Below are 17,620 nucleotides of genomic sequence, written 5' to 3'. Positions count from 1 at the left end.
CATCCTTGTCAGCTTTCACTGGAGCAACCTTTGAGTTAAAATCCACTTCCTTGCCCTTATTCAAGGGGCACCGAGTGGCGAAATGTCCTAGTTCACCACACTTGAAGCATCTGACCTTGGATATATCTTTTTTCTTTCTTTTCTACGGCCCATGTTATCCCAATGATGCGAGAGCTGCATCCTCCTCCTCATCCTTCTTGACTTGGGCTCCTCTGTCGCTACTTCCTGCCTTGGTCAGCCCCCTGATCTATTCCTGTCGAAGAGCTTCCCACATTTCCTCCCAACTGGAGAGAGAAGCCCTGCCCAAGATACTCTAGACGAATGTCTCCTAGTCTTCGTTGATTGATTCAGGGCAATTCTGACCATGAACTCAGGATCTAGTGTAGACCCCACGGAAGTCAGCTGGTCTCGAATCCCTTGCAACCTGAGAAGGAAGGGATCGATCTCTTCTCCCTTCTACATCTGGTACTATCTCAGTTGATTCTCCAATAGCATCTTCCGTTGAACAGAAGTCCTCTGATACAAGGTGGTCAACGTCTCCCACATCTCCCTTGTTGTTTCCTTCTTAGCAATGTGTGGGACCACATGATCATTGACCCCGTCTAGAATCATGCATTTAGCCTTCGTCGAGGCCTCCTCATACTTCTTCAGTGGATCAACGTCGACTGGAACAACAACTACATTCAAGGCATAGTCCTTGATGTGATTCTTGTCTAGGACTGCCAGGATTCTGACCTTCTAGATGACAAAATTGGATGCTCCATCCAATCTGTCTTGATCCCTCAGTGCATTGGCTGCCATCTTTGCTCAACAAATATAGGGCTGGTTCTCTTCTCCCTCTCCTGCTATTAATCCAACAAGACTCAAATCTGGATTTCTTTGGCACTAGAAATCTTCTAAGGAACAAGCTCCTCTAGACTCCCTCTGAGTCTTGATTTCCTTCATGGAAATCCTCTGGCCAAATGTCGAATCACTCCTCTCCAATCTACCTTTGTTGCTGCAACCCGGATCTAGATTTATTTGGCTACAAAGATGTCAAGGCAATGATCCCCTCTACCTCGACTTTGTCTTCACAGACATTGTTCTGCACCAACAACAATAGTGTACCACCAGCTCCACTGATCAAATGTTCTCCGCTCCTCCGACCCTGACAATTGACTAATTTTGAGCGTCTCAGGCTTTGTGTTGGACCAGAGAGTTGACACAATGATTGTGTGAGCTCCTCTCGAGTACTGCGTCACCCTCTATAGGCTCGAAATGCTGACGTAGGCACTGTGTGAACCTCTGCATCACTTCTTCAGCTACTCCTCTGCCTTTGAAACAACTCTATCACTCGGGACAACTGCTTCTCTGCAACAAGTTCACTAGATCTCCCGGTTGATGTCTTCAATGTCCTGTGATTTGCAATGCTCTGATACCATGTGAAAATTTATGAATTTACACATCAGAAATCATATTGCAATCATTAGTTTATCATCTCCTACTTTTTATTACATTCAACAAGTTATTTAATTTATAAACAGTGATGAGAGACACTACTTTAGACTACATTGACTTACAGATCATAAACTGAAATAGATATGAGACGAACACACAAGGGACACCGTTATTTTTGGACAAACGTCCCTGGAAAAATCCAATGTGAGGAAAATGGGTGCAACAACTTTGAGGGTTTTCTATTATAAAGTAGTAGTTTTGAATACAAATTTGGATGCCCTCTTAGCTATCCAGTTATAGAGATAAAATATACTGGCAGAAACCTAAGTGAGATTACCTCACTTCACCCGGCAAAATCTCTCCGATCTGACAACTCCACTGACTATCCCTGGCTACAACTATGTTGCCCCTGCAGTAGCTGCGTGAGCCTGCGTTGAGCACTCTGAGACAATGCGCCAACTCTGCGCTGCTTCCTTTGCCTCATGGAGCTTTGACGTCAACCTTTCTGCTAAGGCTGATCTTGCAGCTCCCTGGCTGAATTCAGACTTCTGCAGGAGCTTTTCCCTTGCACTGGCACTGCGTCAAGCAATGCATGGGCTATCCTGGCCCAACGTCAGCCTACCTAGTTTGCGCTGCCTCCTCTGGCTTATCTCTGCCTCCCTTTGCTGTGTATTCGAGTTCCCGGAGAAGATCCTCCAACCCAAACTATCCCTACCCCTCTGCTACAACTCAGATCACCTATTCAATTTTCTCAGCAAACCATGCCCTAGAAAAATCAAACTGACTGATCAATATGGTGTATCTCCAACTAACCTTCAAGCCTCCTCTTATATTTTTCCTATTTGTGAATCAACGGTCGAGATTAAGTCCCTAATCAACGGCTAAGATTAAAACATACTTGATCCTTGTCACCTGGAAGTTTCTCACCCATATTCTTATTCATACCTATTAATATTTTTATTTTCCTAATTTTAGACTTAGAAACCCATTAGAAATATTAATTATTTTAATAACTCCACATCCGTGTGGAATTTCTCCAAACGATTTCTGGGTCTTGGAGATCTCATTTGTTGTAGCCCCTCCACAAAATTTCGAAGCTAGAGCACATCTGATGCTACCCAAAATCAACACTAATTCCCCTATCTAACAGGATAGTCAGTGGAGCAAGGGGTGCTCCGCGTTGACTAGGTTGGCTTGGGATCCTAGTATCGAGGGGCTCCTTCTCTATAAGATAGTACAATGATAAGGGACGATCCAATGGCATATTTGGGACCTTGGTGAAGCTTGCAGCGACAATGGGGATCCACAGTCAAAGAGGGCGCTTGTTCAATCACTGCTTGACGATAAGCAATTTTTGGTGCATAGGAGGAGCTTGCTGGATGAGGATGCTACTTGGGAGGGCGAGCACATACTTGAGCATCCAACATTGAAGCTGCACAGGGACAAACAACATTTGGGAGGGGAGGATTGTCATGTCCCTTCCTAAATTAATTTGGAACAAGACTAATTATTGCATTTTGGGGCTAATTTTGGAGATAGTGGGGCCCATTCGATTTTATTAGGAGATTATACTAGGGTAAAGTTATTTTTGTTGTGGTTAAATTACGCATGGGGGCTACCCACACTAGGGAAATACGCACTCCCTAGTTCGATTTGCATGGAGGTGGTTAAATTTTTGCAGGGAGGTGATTAAGTATGGGCCCAAGATGGAGGTAAAATTGGAGGGAAAAGTGCTCCACAAAATCTATATAAGGAAGGAAACTATCCTCATTTCATTCATCTTTGGCATATCCAATTTTCTCTTTGGTTTCTCGAGCTGCTTAGCCAAGTCACTTGTTGTTTAGCAAGAGTTCTTAAAGCGAAGACCTCAACCCTTTCTTTGGGGTACTTCGAGTGCCACCCTAGAGAGGTTCATCTTCATTCTTTCAGAGGAGGTTTTCATTGTGATTTCCAACATTTTTATTCCAGTATCTCCAGGTGGTGCATATCCTTGGAGGACGAAGTGAGGAGAGGCTGAGTTGTGATTTTGGTATCTTTCGGAGAAGCTTTGGTTGGGAGAAATTCTAAAAAGGAGGCTTGGGTGTTTGTTTCCATTTGGGTGAGTTTTTGGAACTGGGAGAGAGGGTTTCTATTCAGTGGGGTTTTCACACTTCTTGGGCAGCGCAAAGGAAGAATATTGTGCACACATGGGAGGTGGAAGGTCAGCTATTGAGGCTAATCCTTGTCGGGAGAGACAAGGGAAACACTAGTAGAGGTGATTGTTGTTTTTCCAGAGTATTGGAGGAGGATTTTGTTGGCATACTTGCGGGTTGTGTGCTTTAGTAGTCTTGGAGGGCGTAGGGCCTCTTGGGGGTCGGTTTTGGAAGTTCAAAACTAAGCCCAACCATTTCTAGGTTTTACTGGGTTTCCGACAAGGATCCTAGATATAAAGTTTCAACATTTTCGAAGCATTGAAGGTGGGCTTTTCAGCCGTATCTTTATAGCAAATAATGCATAAAATCAGGCAAAACCATTTCTGGGTTTTGGTCAAGGAGCTTGGGGATGAATTTGTATCATTTTCCAAGCAGCGGAAGTGGAGTTTCTTGTAGTTCCTTTCCAGCCAATAGTGTAATTTTCTAGGCAGCGCAAAGCATTAGAGGAGCAGAGATTTTCCAGTACTTGATATCATTTCCTCACCACCTGGATTCTGTCACAGTTGCCATTGAGGCAAGCCTAGGTGCATTCATCCATACTATTTTACTTGCTCCATTGGCTAATAAAATGGCTCAGCTGGTTCTACTTTTGGAGTTTTTATGAGCATGTACCGTTTGTTAAATTTTTCTGTGTTGAGAATCATTTTTGCTTTATATATCACTGTTTGTTTAAGTTAGGAACATTACACAAAACCTCACCTTAAATGAATCACTACAATGAAGGAGCTTCCAAGCCCTTAGACTAAAGAGCTTTGATACCATGCTAAGAAATAAAGCAAGCACAACCCAAGACAATACCTTGGTAGAAAAGGCTTTAATCCATATTCAACTTATTTGTTCAACAATTGATATCAATTTATAGTAGATGTATCAGACCATCTCTAGATTTAGATCTCATTGACACCTCATTAGTAGATAGTGACTACAACCCATTAGTAGATAAGGAAGACAACTTATAATAAAATGATCTCAAACTTTGTGAATGTCTAAGAACCTATGAAACCAGATTCGCTAGAAATGGGCTACGTGTCCCAATCCCACAAATCAGACACGATTATGTGGAGATTCAATCCTAGAATGGGACACGTTGTGTCCTAACGTGACACGATCGAATCTCGCACGTGTCACTTTAGGACACAACGTGTCACAGTTTTGGGATTCGAATCCCAAAAAAGGGAAACCCGCAGGCATAAAAACGCGTTGTTCTATCAGTCATTTACCATTTCTCTCTTTCAGTTTTGCATACATTGAGTTGTGGGCAAGGAGCTAAGGGTTTGGGGCAAGGAGCTAAGGGTGTGGAGTGTTCGGCAAGGAGATTCAAGCACCAGGTAAGTGCATTTCATCTCTATTTTTTTGCATTTCTATTACAACAATTTGTATATGAATTTTTTTTACAAATTTGTGCATGTTTTGTTAATTTTTTTGTAGTATTCATGGCTCAATCAAGGGCAACAGTTAGGGGGCAAAGGAAGGGGGAGAATGTATCCATTAGAGATGCCCCTCCTCCCCCAATATCATCAGAGTCTGCTGCAAGTAATGTTGAGGGAAGAGGAGGACCTAAAGACAGCATTGAGAAATATCCCTTGTGGAAATATGTCACAAGAGACGATGGGACAAGCACCAAGGGGAAGGGAGGAGGTAATGTGCAATGGAGATGCAACTTTTGCCACATTTCTTTCAAAAGCACATATTACCGCGTGAAGGGCCATTTGTTGGTTTTATCAGGTTGTGGAATTGGAGCTTGTAAAGTTGTTCCATTACAAAAGAGGAAAGAAATGGAAAAGGAGTTCACTGTTGGTATGGAAAATGTAGATGCAAAATCAAGAAAAACCAAGAATGAAGACCCCCTTCCATTTTTGAAGAAAAGCACCACCAAATTTCCATTTGAGAGTTCTATTGGGGGACAAGCAACAAAAAGAAGAGCAATTTCACTTGGTCTAATGGACAAGATTTTTCAAAAAGAGAAACGAGAAGAGCTTGATCTCACCATTGCCTTCGTTTTCTATCAAAACTTCATATCATTTAATGTTGCACGCTCACCTCTACTTATTGAGATGTGCCGAGCTCTAACTCACGGGTCTCCATCATGGTATGTGCCTCATGGTTCAAAGAAGCTTAGAACCACATTAATGACGAAGGCGAAAAAAGAGGTTCAAAAAATGCTTGAGCCTATTAAAGCATCATGGCCAATATTTGGGGTTAGCATTGTTTTTGATCGATGGACAAATCCAGCACGACACCCAATCATCAACTTCATGGTGTCTTCCTTGAATGGTCCAGTTTTCTTGAAAGCAGTGTACACTTGGAGAATACAAGGATGCACAATTTATGGGTGAGTTATTTATTAAAATTATTGAAGATGTAGGTGTTGATTCTTGTGTGCAAATCATTACAGATAATGCACCTGTTTGCAAGGCTGCTGGCATGATTGTGGAAGCTATATCCACAAGTGTTTTGGACACCTTGCATTGTCCATTCATTGAACTTAGCACTGAAATCCATTGCTTCTGATGTGCTTTGGATTGGTAACATTATTGAGGATGCACGACATATCCGGAACTTTCTGCAAAATCATACAAATGCCCTCACTATCTACGAGGAGTACAACAATCTATCATTGTTGAAGATTGTTGATACACGGTTTGCCTCTTCATTCATGATGTTGCTGAGGTTGAGGGAGATCAAGACCGCTACTGGGGCCATGGTTATTTATGAGTTTTGGTCTTTTTGGGGAAAGATAGATCAAGTAGCCTCTAAAAGAGTGAAAGACACAGTGCTAGATGATGCTTGGTGGGAGAGGATAGATCTAATTATTCAGATCATGGACCCTATCATTTCTTTGCTTCGATTTACAGATACAAACAAACCCACCTAAGAGAGGTTTATGAGGGGTGGAATTCCATGATTGAGTCTGTGAGGAGAATTATTCTACAGAGTGAGTGCCCGAGTATGAGACATCACCAGAGGCCTTCTGTGGTACTATAGAGGATATTCTTGTCAGTGGATGAGACAAGAATTGCACACCTTGACAATGTTTGGCTCACTCATTGAATCGAAAATACTACATCCATGAGTGGCTGAATGGTGGACCTTCCCGCAGATTCCCTCCTCACATGGATGGTGAAATCTCACAAGGGAGGTGTTGTCGCACAGATTGACACGACAACGCTAGACCGGGGGCTGTCACTCTGATCCCCGGTCTCTCCGTTTAAGCCTGTCTCCCGCGGCTAAGGGGGGTAGACCCTATGAGGTGATGGAGACCAACTGTCGACCAGTTGGGTTGGGAGACACGAAGAAACGAGCACTAATTTGATTTAGTTAAGTTAAAAGACCAGTGCCTTGTGGGTTTGATGTTTAAACAATTATTTGCTAGATGTTGCAGAGATGTATTTATCATCAAACAACCTGAACGATGCAAGATAGCCAGTAAAACCATAATGTTCTCATAATGATTAAAGCTCAATAACGATATCCAGTGATTAAAAATTTCGAAAAGATAAATGCTTGAATACACAACCACACAATTACGAATGTTAACCAGATATCATACTCATATAGCTAATCTTCAAAATGATCATTCATGCATGCCAACTCACATAAAATGATAATCATTCATTCCACATCAAAATTTCTTAGCCTTAGCAAAGATAATAAAGCGTGATAAACCCCTGAGCCAGGACCGAAAAATATTTCAAATTTTTTTTTTTTAAACTAAAAAAAATCTGAATGATACTAAATCTAAACTATAAAAAACCAATGCTTTTTAAAGTTTTGTAATTTTTATGATTTTTTTTTTAATATTTTATTATTATTATTATTATTATTTTTTTTTAAACAAGATTTAAAATTAAAATCTAAACTAAAACTAAAGCAGAACAAAACTTGAAAATCTATCTAAACACTAAACTTTAATCTAAATTAAAACTTAAAACAAAACTTGCAAAAATCTAATCTAAAATAAAAGGAAATTTTTTTTTTATGGTTTTGAAATCTTAAAAAAAAATTACCAAATAAAATCTAATTTAAAACAAAAATTTATTTTTTTATATTTTTATAAAGATTCATAAAAAAAAAAGAAAAAGAAATAAAACTAAAACTAAATCTAAACTAAAAAAAGAGATCTAACGAAAACTTTATTAAATCTTTTTATAATTTTTATTAAATTAAATCTAACATTTAAACAAAACCTAAACCTAAATCTATTTTATATTTTATATTTTTTTTTATATTCCAAATAAAATCAAACTAAAACGAAAACGTAAAGGAGAAATGATATCTTAACGAAAACTTACCAGCGTTTCAGAAAATCGTATTTGGAGCTGAGAACATCTCACCTGATGCCTGCGCGGAATGACTTTAACACACATCCACAGAAATTTACTCAGCCTAACACGTGAAGCATGCGTGGAATGTCCAAACCTTGACGGATGAGGAGAGCTTCGACGGGCTTGCGCAGGTCGGCGGTAGAAAAGCAGATGAAAATGGACCTCGATCTAGCACGCAAGTTGAAAATGGAGCTCGATCCAGCATGCAGGTGGTCAGCAAAAATACTGAATCAGGGTTTTGATGCGGGTTCAACAAAGAGATGGGAAACCTGGAGGTGTGGAGATGATATGAATGAAACCGTAGTTCAGAGGGCAGCGATGCAACGTTTGAATTGGGTAATGGACAGTGAGCGTATGCAAAACGATTTCTGGAATGGCTTGATGCAAATGATTGCAGCCTTAGGGACGCAGGAGACACGTTTTGATCGTGGGCTTTTTTATTATATTTATTTTTGCTTGCAGTTGCAAAGTTAGAAAGCGTGAGGGGGAATATGAAACTCAATCCAATCATGCACGTGAGTTCTGCAGGGCCCGCGTGGATGGAGAACAATGTGAGGGCCACTGGCCTGCGTGTGATGCCTCTGGACGACGATGATTACAAACTCAGACGGTAGCAATAAAATTTTGAAACGCACGCAGATGGCTGGGCAGCATTGGACACTGGCTGCTTCAGGCTTTGTAAAAAAGAAAACCCTGAAAAAAAAAAAAAAAAAAAAAAAAAAAATTTAAACTTTGGAGACCTATACCTGCATCCTGAAATACAAACAGAAAAACACCAAGAAGTAAGACGTGCCTAAAAAAAAACTGAAACTCTAAACCAGCCCTGAAATTTACGATTTTCGACTCCTGAACAGCCAGATTTATCAATAACAGCAGTAATATGATCAAAATTTCGGATTTACTATAAATTTTTTTAGAAAATCTCTCATGCAATTTAGAAAAATAAACTAAATGATTAACCCAGGATTAAAACTAGTTGGGCTCTGCAAGAAATGCTTGCGGGAGTTGGCTGGTTCAGCCGAGAACTTCCCCAAACGCCCACTGGTCTTCTTTAATAAGGGTTTCCTGCACAGCTCATTTCAACCGTCAATAAAGAGAGAAAAAACAATACTAGATCTCAACAGCAATGGAGATACCTGCCATTACTTCAGAAAACCTAATACCATTCAAACCCTAGCATGTGAACAAGATACCTGTGCTCAACAATACTCTATAATAAGCTGTTACTAATGGTTGAAAATCAAAATATGCAGAAAATAAAATAGCTCACAGCACTTCCAGAGAGTAACACCAGCAAGATTTGAACCCCAAAGTCTTTTTTTATTAGCACCAGAAAAGTTTACAAGAGAGCTTCTTCAGCACAAGACTCCAAGATCGAATGATCTCAAATGACCCCTAGCACCCTATTTAAAGGAAAAGATCCCAACAGCTAGTTCAAGTGATCCATGTCAAAATGATCTCGACCGTCGATGAGGATCAAGATATCTTTTGATCTCATCCGTCGAATTTTTTATGTATTAAAAAATTGAAATTCTGCATTTATTTACTCAAAATATTATTATTTTATTATTTTTAGGTTTTTTTACTTTATTATATATATATATATTTTTATTTTTTATATTTTATATTTTATATTTTATTTTTATTTGTTTATTATTTTTTATTTTATTTTTAAATGGATCCTTGAACTTAGCTTTTGGGAAAATTACCTAGGACCTAGGACTTAGGACTTATGAGGGGATTAAAACATTTCTTATCCCTCAAGACACTTTACATCATGACTTTTACAACTTTACATCCCAAGGGGGAAAACCCATTTGACATAGACCCTCATAAATCACCCAGTTCTGCGACACAACTATAATCTAGCAGATTAACATACTAGGATTCTTCTAAGATTCTAATGACAAAATCCATCCCGGCTTTGGGGTTAGGCTGAAGGAAAACTCTGCCGATCATGGATCGGTGAGACGAAAAACCTTTCAGGATGTAGATTATCACTTAGAAAATTAGGTCCACCTAGGCAATTTACAGACATGACTCATATCTGTTAAGATTATTTACAATTTATACGTGCAGAGTGGGTTTACAACATATATTGATCAAGCTATCGATGACTGTAGAATGGCACGGACATGTTGATCAAGCGCTACCTTTTTTGCAAAGAAAAAAAAAGGGGTGTACTGTTATGGGCAGTTGACCGGCAGTGGTCAACAAGAGGTAAGATGCATTCAGGTGGGTTTTCCAAGATAGATCATCCCTTGATGAGGTGGAGGATGCCTTTGTAGAGTTTTCTACTGGCACTGGTCGATTTGCAGGATATGATGTGATTAGAGACAGGGGGCTAAGAAGCCCTATTCTTGGTGGGAAATCATGGGGCAACAAGCCCTCCTCTTCAACAGTTAGCCATGAGGCTTCTCTCTCAGGTGACTTCATCCTCTTGTTGCAAGAGGAATTGGAGCACATATGGGAATTTGTATAGTGTGAAGAAGAGCAAGCTTGAGCAGCCCAGGGCGGAAACAATGGTGTATGTGCACACCAACCTTCATCTTATTTGTAGGCAAAGGGAAGAGTGGTTGAGGGGAAAGACAAAGATGTGGGATGTCTTTCCTGATGATATGGGTCTAGACAATAGTGTTGAGTTGGCAATGGCCAACATGGATCTCAATGCTCCAGTGCTAGAACCTGTTAGATTTGATGACGGTGATATTTCAGAGGGGTCATCCTCCACACCAGCAGATGCAAAGGCGACTATGGATACAGGGGAGGAGGAGGATGTAGAGGAGAGAAGTGGTGACCATGATGATGATGACATTGATGTTGATTCTGATGATGACTATGAGGATTATTGACTCATGAGTCATGGGCTACCGATTGCCTTGAGACTTGTATACCTCTAGTTGTTTTATATTTTCTATTTCTATTTTCCATTGGCATTGCACTACCTACATAACACATTTTGATTTGATGACTTAATGAGAAAACTACAGTTGTTAGTGTCTTATCTTACTATCTTGTAAGTTGTCTTTCATTTATGAATCATGATTTATGTGACATGTATTTGAATTTTGTATGTACTATGGATGCTATAATGTTACTAACTTACTTTGTAAACAATAAAACTAACATCTAGATGAAGATCTATGTTTGAAATCAATGAATTTGTATCATTAATGATAATTTGTGTAAGAAATATCTAATTTTTATTATTATTATTATATATATATATATATATATAACAAATCCTACGTGTCCTGTTCTAGGGGGTCAACGTGTCTGAATCCGACCCTCAAATCCCCGTATCCTACGAATCCCAAATCCCTGTGTCAGGTGACTTAGCTAAGAACTCATTTAATCATTTAATGATACAACAATTTCTAGCTTCATTTCATCCTTATCATTGTTTTTTCATTGCTATGTTCCATTGTAAGAATGTGTCTCCTTACCAAGCATCTTATCTCAATATCTATATTCCAAAATCTCATTTTTCAAGAGAAAGTAAAAAGTTTTTATGTTACATAATAATAATTTAGCTCCAATAGTTAGACATGTGCAAAAAGAAACTAGACAACTTGTAAATGTCGATACTTCTTGAGGACTTATGCTTGGAAGTTACCATAACAGTTTGCCATTTTAACTTAGAAGTGAAAGGCTTATGAATGACTTGAACCACTAATTAAAATGTTCTACTTTGTTTGATTCATTCGAGAAGAATTTATCGTTGATTGGTTAAGTATTTAATTAATCGAAACAAGGTTATAACTCTTTATTAGTTGACTTTTATTATTCTTCACCATCATATCCACTTTGACTTCTGATTCGTGTTGGAAAATGAAAAAAACCGAACTTGTAAAGGAATATAGATAGGGCATTGGAAGTGGACGACAAGCAGTGAAAAGCAAGAGAAAAGACAAAATGATGAGGGGTGGAAGAAACAAGCCATTGTCATTGAGAAAAACTAATATACGTATATTTGTAAGTGTGTCGTGTTTGATTTGCACTTCGAATGTTGGTGGAAGGAAGTAGGACATGGGATGCGAAGAAAGCAATTGTAAATTGGTGAGAAATTTGCAGCTCGATAGATCAAAGCATTGATACATATTGCTATGAGAAATAGGAAATAGCAAAATAATTTGTAGGAAAATACATAAATGTGCACATTATATTCAATAATGAATAAATTATACCCATGGGGCATAGAACAGTGGATGAATGAGTGCAGAGTTAAGCCACTCCTTGCGTAATGGTCACTGGTTCAAAATCCCATGGGTGTTTCACTTGCGTGACCTCCAACTAGAGGTTATAGCGGTAGCAGTGGGAATCAACCCCGTGTCACACGATATGAGACCCACCTAGTTCCCAATTCCTCTAGTAAATAATAATAATAATAATGAAAAATTATAATCATTGTTTATAAAATGTTGGCGAGTTATATATTGTATTGGAGTGCTGACTACTGCAGCAAGACCCAACTTTGATACTCAGTCTTTTCTCAATGCAAAAATGATCTACTTGAGTGGATAGAGTGGCATACTCTTTACTTCTTGTTCCTCTATAACATGTAAGAAAGATTCAAATATAGTTAGCTTGATGCAATGAAAAAGGATCTCATATATTTCTGCAACTGGCCAAGAGTGGTAAAATAATGTCAAGAGCCTCAACAATTTTAGGAGATTTGCACATAGTTGTCAGAAGTTTCCATTTGTGAGCTATATTTACAGCTGTTCATGGTTATAATACAAGATCACAGTCACTGGGAAAAAAATGAAGTACAATCCCTTGATTTCTTAAATAATATGCCACATAGAGAACTAAAATATCTGAGGTGCTGCATCAGCAATGTCCTGAACTGCACAAGGCTTACTGGCATATGAGAAAGAGACATGAAATTTACTTGGACTATATATCTCTTTGATTCTATTCTTCTTTCCCATGTTCTGCCTGCTATCTGTTGATATGTGAAGCTGGACATACCAAGCTAAATAAATGCTGAGAAGTCAAGAAGCCAATTGTTCTTCCCGTTGAGTAACCGAAGGCACCGTCATAATTAGACTCTGATTTGATAATCGCAATCATTTTATATTTTTGATCAAGAAGGAAAGCAACTGCCCTACCAATAGATGTACAAGATGTCACAAATGGGGGAGGACTCCTCATCATGCTTGAGAGTTGTGCATTTAACTGCATTTCAAGTATAACAAAAGATAAATTATCTGAAATGGACATTCAAGATACACACATTCTTGAGGGGAAGACAAAATCGTTTCCTTTTACAGAAAACTTCCTAACATTAATAAAATAATCATATACAAAAGCTTAACATGAATATAGACAGTAAAAATGGAAAATAGTTGTACATAGAGGCCATTTCTTATCTTGCTTAGTGTAGTTTATTATAAAGGAAACAGTAACAGAATCCAAACAGGAATATCAATACAATCACAGACTCTGATATCGGAGGATTCAACACTTTTGTTACTGGTTAACTGACCTCCAAAGCAATGCTACTAGATAAATATAGCATCAGCATGACAATAATGTGTTTCAAATGACACCAGGTACTGGAAGCATTATTCCTAGTAAGCTGGCTTCTGCAGAACCTTTATTGCTCAGTGCTAACATCGTCAGATGCAAATTGTACTTCTAGAACAGCCATAAAGTGTATGTTTCTCAGATATCAAATACAAGAAGAGGTACCACAAAATTACCATCTTCGTAAAAGTATACATTAATGTGAGTACACACCTATTGCAATATTAAAAACCATTTTTGAAACCTTTATGACCTGAGATCACATTCTATATATGCTAAAAAAAATACTCTATTGTCTTGATCTTTGTACTAGAAATACTATCTTAGCAAATGAGTGAACCACTTGGAATACAGAAAATAACCTATATGGAAAGAAAATGAAAGAATGGAAGCTGCATCCAAAGTGCAAGGCACAGGGCTGGAAGAGCACTAGGTGGGAAACAATGAAATGACAAGAGTGGGATACTACATTAAGAAGCCAGCCAAAAGGTTATGAAAATAACAAGCCAAGAACCAAAAGGCTGCCTTTCCAAGTTTCCACATGGATAGTTGAAATTTATCTCGAATAAAATGCTTCATCTCTTCAACTATATTGTGGCTAGGATCGACAAGGTAAGGTAAGTATCGGTTACAATTGCCTCTTGTTTGACAGTAATGTTATTCCATTTGGGTATTTTTTGTGGATCAAAATCAAACTGCAATAGAATATTTCCCCCTTCAAAAGTTCAGCACACTGTCTTGAATCTTGATCAGCAGAGTTGCAAAGATTGCTCAATTGTTTAATGTGCGATTGATGTGTCAAGAACTTCTTCAAGATTTCTTACACAAAGCAGGTTTTATAGCAGTTCTGATTTTATAGCGTGAAGTTTAGGATTCCTGAAATTCCATCCAGAAAAACTAACTATCAAAAGAAATTTTTATGGTTCATAATCATGATCCACTGAATCATTTCAATAGGGCACATTTGCTTCACAGCTTGAAATAGTTATATCCACATGGAACCAAAAGGATAAATTTTTTCCATGTTGAAGTTCTGTGATGACAATTGGTTTAATATGAACGTAAATTTTCAGACATAAACAAGCAATATTCCTGAGTGCCACACACTCTACATGGTCTCATTTATCCAAAATCGGTAAGGCAGTATTGACACGTACAGGGAATATGGCAATCTTACACCAAGTTTCCAGGATGGGGAAATGCAGGAATGGAGAAACATCCAGGATGTGTGGAGACACCCCAAAAATTGTAGGAAACATTGGGGTCTAATATATGGGGAAAAATGACAAAGTTACAAACTTGAACAATATAGTCATGAAATAGATATTCACATTCAATTTATGGTTTTTTTTTTGTGTTTCAAAAAAAAGGACCTGTTTTTAAGTCATTGGGAAAATATTGTAAGGGGATGCCTAGGAGTCCCCCTTCCCAAGGGTAGGTACCCAAAAGCCCGCCATTCCCCTGTTATAGCTCAAAAAGTCACCACCTTGGGTCTACTTGAAGGGAACAACATCTTGGAAGACAAGATGCTGAAATTGGTTTGTGGAAAGCTCCAGAAACCCATAATTGGTACCTTCAATGCTCTCTTACCACTAGAAGCCAGCACTACTAGGGTCCACAATGCTCTGTGTGGTTTGGCAGGGTGAACTAGAGGGCTAAAAATGCACGAGTTGCATTGCAAAGGAGAACTAGAGCGAAAGTTTGCATGGATAAGCTCAAACAGGGTCAAAGTTGATCACTCTAAGTGGATAAGGATCAAAGGACCAGAAATGGTCAAGAAGATGTCTAGATTCAATGTGATCACTCCTTAGAGATATCTATAAAATAAATATTTCCATAGATCAAAAAAGGAGGAAAGTATTATAGGCCAAAGTGTTGCTGAATTTCAAACTCAAAAGGCTTCCTTGCGATGAGCCACCACCATTGTCCATATGAACAGTGAACTGTGGTGATAGGAGGACCATAGGCAGGGACTACAAAAGGCACAACAATGTATCAACCAGCTTTGCTACAATCTAAACATCATACACTTCTCCCCACTTCATCACTATCTCTCTTGTTGGTTTTCACAGTGTTGCACACATCGCGATCGGGATTTAATCGGCGCCGGGAAAAAAGCGGAAAAAATCGTTAAAATCGGGAAAAAATCGGAAAAAAGCGGGAAAAAATCGTTTGGCACAAAAATATTCATTTTTTTTCAATTTTTTTCAATTTTTTTCAATTTTTTTAATATCTAAACCATCTACAACATAAAATAAATACATTGACACATAAATATGATAAAAAAACTAATATATAAGATGTTTAATATCATTTCTAGCGCTAAAATCACACATAACATTGAATCATGTCCTGAATAGTAAGTCCTGAGTCCCAAGTCCAACTCAGCCTCAAAATATCAACAAAAAATATGATAATGTATCTCATCATGTCATAATGTCATATACAATAAAATGAAAGTCTAATCCTATTGATTTCCTCTGCCCCTCTTGCGAGAAAATGGCACAACTTTCTCTTTCCCTCTAGATGTAGAAGCTGGTGCCTGTGGTGGTGGAAATGGCAGTGGAGTCTGACGTGCTCTAGAAGCTGAAGAACTAGTAGTAGCAGCTATAGGAGGCTGAGGTGGACGGAGACCACGTCCTCTACTGGTGGTAGTGGTAGCCCGGGTAGCCCGGGTAGGCGGTGTCACCTCCTCCTCCTGCTCCTCCAACTCCTCCTCCTCCTGCTCCTGCTCCTGCTCCTGCTCCTCCTCCTCCTCCCCCTCCTCCTCCCCCTCATCCTGCACTAACCAATCCTCAGTGGGATCCATGAGAGGCCTCTCGGTCTCAACCCTCCATTCAGCAGTGGTGTCAATCCCATCCAATGAGATGGCTTCCGTATCAGGTGTCTTCTCTAGTTGTTTCACCCACAATCGAAGATTGTAGTAGACATAGACCATGTCATTAAGTCTATGGGACTCCAACCTGTACAAAGTTCATGAAATAATAAATTAATAATTAATAATTAATATTATAAAAAAAATATTGTTTAAAACTTTAATGAATTCAAAAATTTATTTGGAAATTTGCAATATTTTAAATGTTTAAGTGTTAACCTATTGCGCTTCTTGTTGTGTATTTTTTCAAATACACTCCAATTGCGCTCACATCCCGAGGAGCTGCATGTTTGGCTGAGGATGCGTATGGCAAGATTTTGCAAAAGGGGTACTCTGCCACCATACATCTTCCACCATGCGTCTACAACAAAATTACAAATAAAATTTTAAATAAACATAAGAAAAAAATGGAATTTGAAGAAACAATGAAATTTGAAACAAAGTTACAAAGTACATACTACAAACTAAAAAATACCTGGCATTTTAACCGTCCTATCAATGACAGCCATATCAAAGCCAAATAAGCCACCTGACAACTTATATTGCTCAATTTGTCTAGAGATCTCCATACGTTCTTCTGAAGATCTCACCATCTTCTGGACACAGGTTAATAATCCTTCCACGACCTCAACATCAAAATTAAACCCACATGCATAAGAAAATGCAGGGTTCAGGAAAAGCCCAGCAGCATGAATGGGACGATGGAGTGTGTTGTTCCATCGCTCATCAATGACCTTCCATAGAAGGAGTTGTCTCTGGAACCCATCATCTCCCTTGTCATCATAGTAGGACCGAATGGCTTCTTTGGCCCTGTCCATGGCTTCATACAAATAGCCCATTGCGGGCTTCTCACCATCTACCAACCGAAGAACCTTTACCAAAGGTTCAGTGACAGCGCACACCTCCTGCACTCCCGCCCAGAAGTCTTCTTGGTATGAAACAAGTCTGCAGACGGCCTCTCCTTCTGGTTTGCGGCTCATTGGCGAAGAACGCCACTCCTCTGAAACAAACATTCTCTTCAAATCCCACATAGAATTCAAGAGGGATTGAAGAGATATGAAACTCGTCGCAAACCGTGTAATGGCGGGGCGCACCAACTCTTTGTTGTTGGTGCATTTTCTCATCAAGCTAAGCATAGATGTGTGATTGTAAATAAATTTTGTGATGGTTTTTGATGAGTCAACAGCCTCTTTGACAAAGGGAATTTTCCCTATGTCCTCTAACATCAAATCAATACAATGGGCAGCACAAGGTGTCCA

At 39.0% G+C, this 17,620-nt stretch overlaps 2 protein-coding genes across 2 annotated transcripts in view; both read right to left on the bottom strand.

The window, feature by feature from the left end:
• Nucleotides 1–12,545: 12,545 nt before the first annotated feature.
• LOC149240779 (pentatricopeptide repeat-containing protein At5g10690-like) overlaps nt 12,546–17,620 on the bottom strand; it is a 202,923-nt gene continuing 197,848 nt past the window's right edge. Inside the window, exon 6 of the mRNA XM_089370311.1 lies at nt 12,546–13,135. Within this exon, the coding sequence (XP_089226437.1) occupies nt 12,899–13,135 (237 nt within the window). The 3' untranslated portion in view covers nt 12,546–12,898. The remainder of the gene's footprint in view (nt 13,136–17,620) is intronic.
• Nucleotides 15,807–16,708, bottom strand: LOC149240781 (uncharacterized). Its single transcript, XM_089373819.1, has 2 exons — nt 16,581–16,708; nt 15,807–16,449 (listed from the first exon to the last, which is right to left on the bottom strand). Exons 1-2 carry the CDS (start codon nt 16,706–16,708, stop codon nt 15,954–15,956), a joined length of 624 nt encoding a protein of 207 aa, XP_089229945.1. The 3' UTR covers nt 15,807–15,953.

The sequence above is a fragment of the Pinus tabuliformis genome, chromosome 8, assembly GCF_031772625.1.
Source record: "Pinus tabuliformis cultivar Carrire ecotype Pingquan chromosome 8, CPIR1, whole genome shotgun sequence".
NCBI classification, from domain to species: Eukaryota; Viridiplantae; Streptophyta; class Pinopsida; order Pinales; family Pinaceae; genus Pinus; species Pinus tabuliformis.
The sequence above is the reverse complement of the archived record's forward strand: the minus strand, read 5'-3'. Positions and strand labels throughout refer to the sequence as shown.

Coding starts and splice junctions, on each gene's coding strand:
- LOC149240781 (XM_089373819.1), bottom strand. CDS start 16,708: ATGTATGGTGGCAGAGTACCCCTTTTGCAAAATCTTGCCATACGCATC. Junction 16,450..16,580: donor CACAACAAGAAGCGCAATAG/GTTAACACTTAA, acceptor AACTTTGTACAG/GTTGGAGTCCCATAGACTTA.